Below are 1235 nucleotides of genomic sequence, written 5' to 3'. Positions count from 1 at the left end.
TAAATATATATGATTTAATTTATTTGTAATTTATATTTATATTCTAATTTGTATTTTATATAAGTAACATCTAATGAAAGCGAGAAGGTTGTACGGTACCTGAGGGAGTCACGTGCAACGGTGGCGCACGTGTCGACAATCTCTGCACATAATTGCAAGTCCGTGTGGTTACCGGTGACCTCGTACGACCTCAAGCAAGTGAAAGCTGTGCCCAGCAAACCCTTATACACCGTTGGATCAACCATTTCCCTCCGCTTCCACGTCTCCTCCACCACCTATATGTATTTTACCCACAACAATCATTTTTCTTTTATTACTTTATCAAATTCATAATTAAGGTCTCGAGAAGAAGATTTAGTTAAAAAAAGAAAATACTTATCTAAATTTTCTTTTTAAACAAAAAATTGAAAAAAATTACGTCTCCATGCTATCTGTAAAAGAACTCCCAGACACTACTAAAACAAGAAATGAATTAAAAATTAAGAAATAATTAAATTATTATTACATGCCTGGTCCTTGAGTGAAACCGCGGCTCTGAGAAAGGTTTCAGTTGGAAGTGAGAGATTTGTGGCTGTCAGATTCGTGTTGATAAAATCGGAGGGTTGTTGATTTCCCTCGTCGTGTCCATTCTCCTCAAACACCCAAGATGTCATTGCTTCTGCAAATGGAGCTAGTAATAATAATAAGAGTGAAAATAGTGAGACAGAGTGTATATAAGAGGGTAAAGTAGTAGTAGTTCGTGGCAACTCAAAATAAAATTGCAACCATGAGAACATATGAAATACCACGAACTTTATATAATAACAAATAAATAAATAATAAAACTATAGGTAGTTATCAAGGACCCAAATACAAAACCTGACATAATATCAGAAATTATTTTTAATATGAAAAAAGAAATGATGTTTTGGTTGAATATTGATATTTAAAGTGTATTAGAATATTGTAAAAATTATTCAACACGTTCTCACGTGATGCAACACGTCCCTCACGTGGTGACCAATATGTTGTCACGTGTCCAACACGTCCCCACGTATTGGCTAGAACGCTGTCATGTATCCAACACACCTCCCGTATTGCAACATGCCTCCAACGTATTAATTTATCTTCTACAAAATTCACTCATCTATAATTACATCAAATAATCCCATTTCTAAAAAAAACACTAAAATTTTTTCTACACAAAAAAAATCAGCCACATAATATTTATCTTTTTTTTTTATAAAATACAGAGA

The 1235-nt window shown here is 33.4% G+C and overlaps 1 protein-coding gene across 1 annotated transcript in view; it reads right to left on the bottom strand.

Moving 5' to 3' along the window:
* LOC107469144 (lanC-like protein GCL1) overlaps window positions 1-759 on the bottom strand; it is a 9468-nt gene extending 8709 nt beyond the window's left edge. Inside the window, exons 1-2 of the mRNA XM_016088523.3 lie at window positions 510-759; window positions 100-275 (exon numbers count right to left, since the gene is read on the bottom strand). Coding sequence (XP_015944009.2) covers window positions 100-275; window positions 510-653 — 320 coding nt within the window. The 5' untranslated portion in view covers window positions 654-759. The remainder of the gene's footprint in view (window positions 1-99; window positions 276-509) is intronic.
* Between the last annotated feature and the right edge of the window lie 476 nt (window positions 760-1235).

The sequence above is a fragment of the Arachis duranensis genome, chromosome 10 (assembly GCF_000817695.3).
Source record: "Arachis duranensis cultivar V14167 chromosome 10, aradu.V14167.gnm2.J7QH, whole genome shotgun sequence".
Taxonomy (NCBI): domain Eukaryota; kingdom Viridiplantae; phylum Streptophyta; class Magnoliopsida; order Fabales; family Fabaceae; genus Arachis; species Arachis duranensis.
The sequence above is the reverse complement of the archived record's forward strand: the minus strand, read 5'-3'. Positions and strand labels throughout refer to the sequence as shown.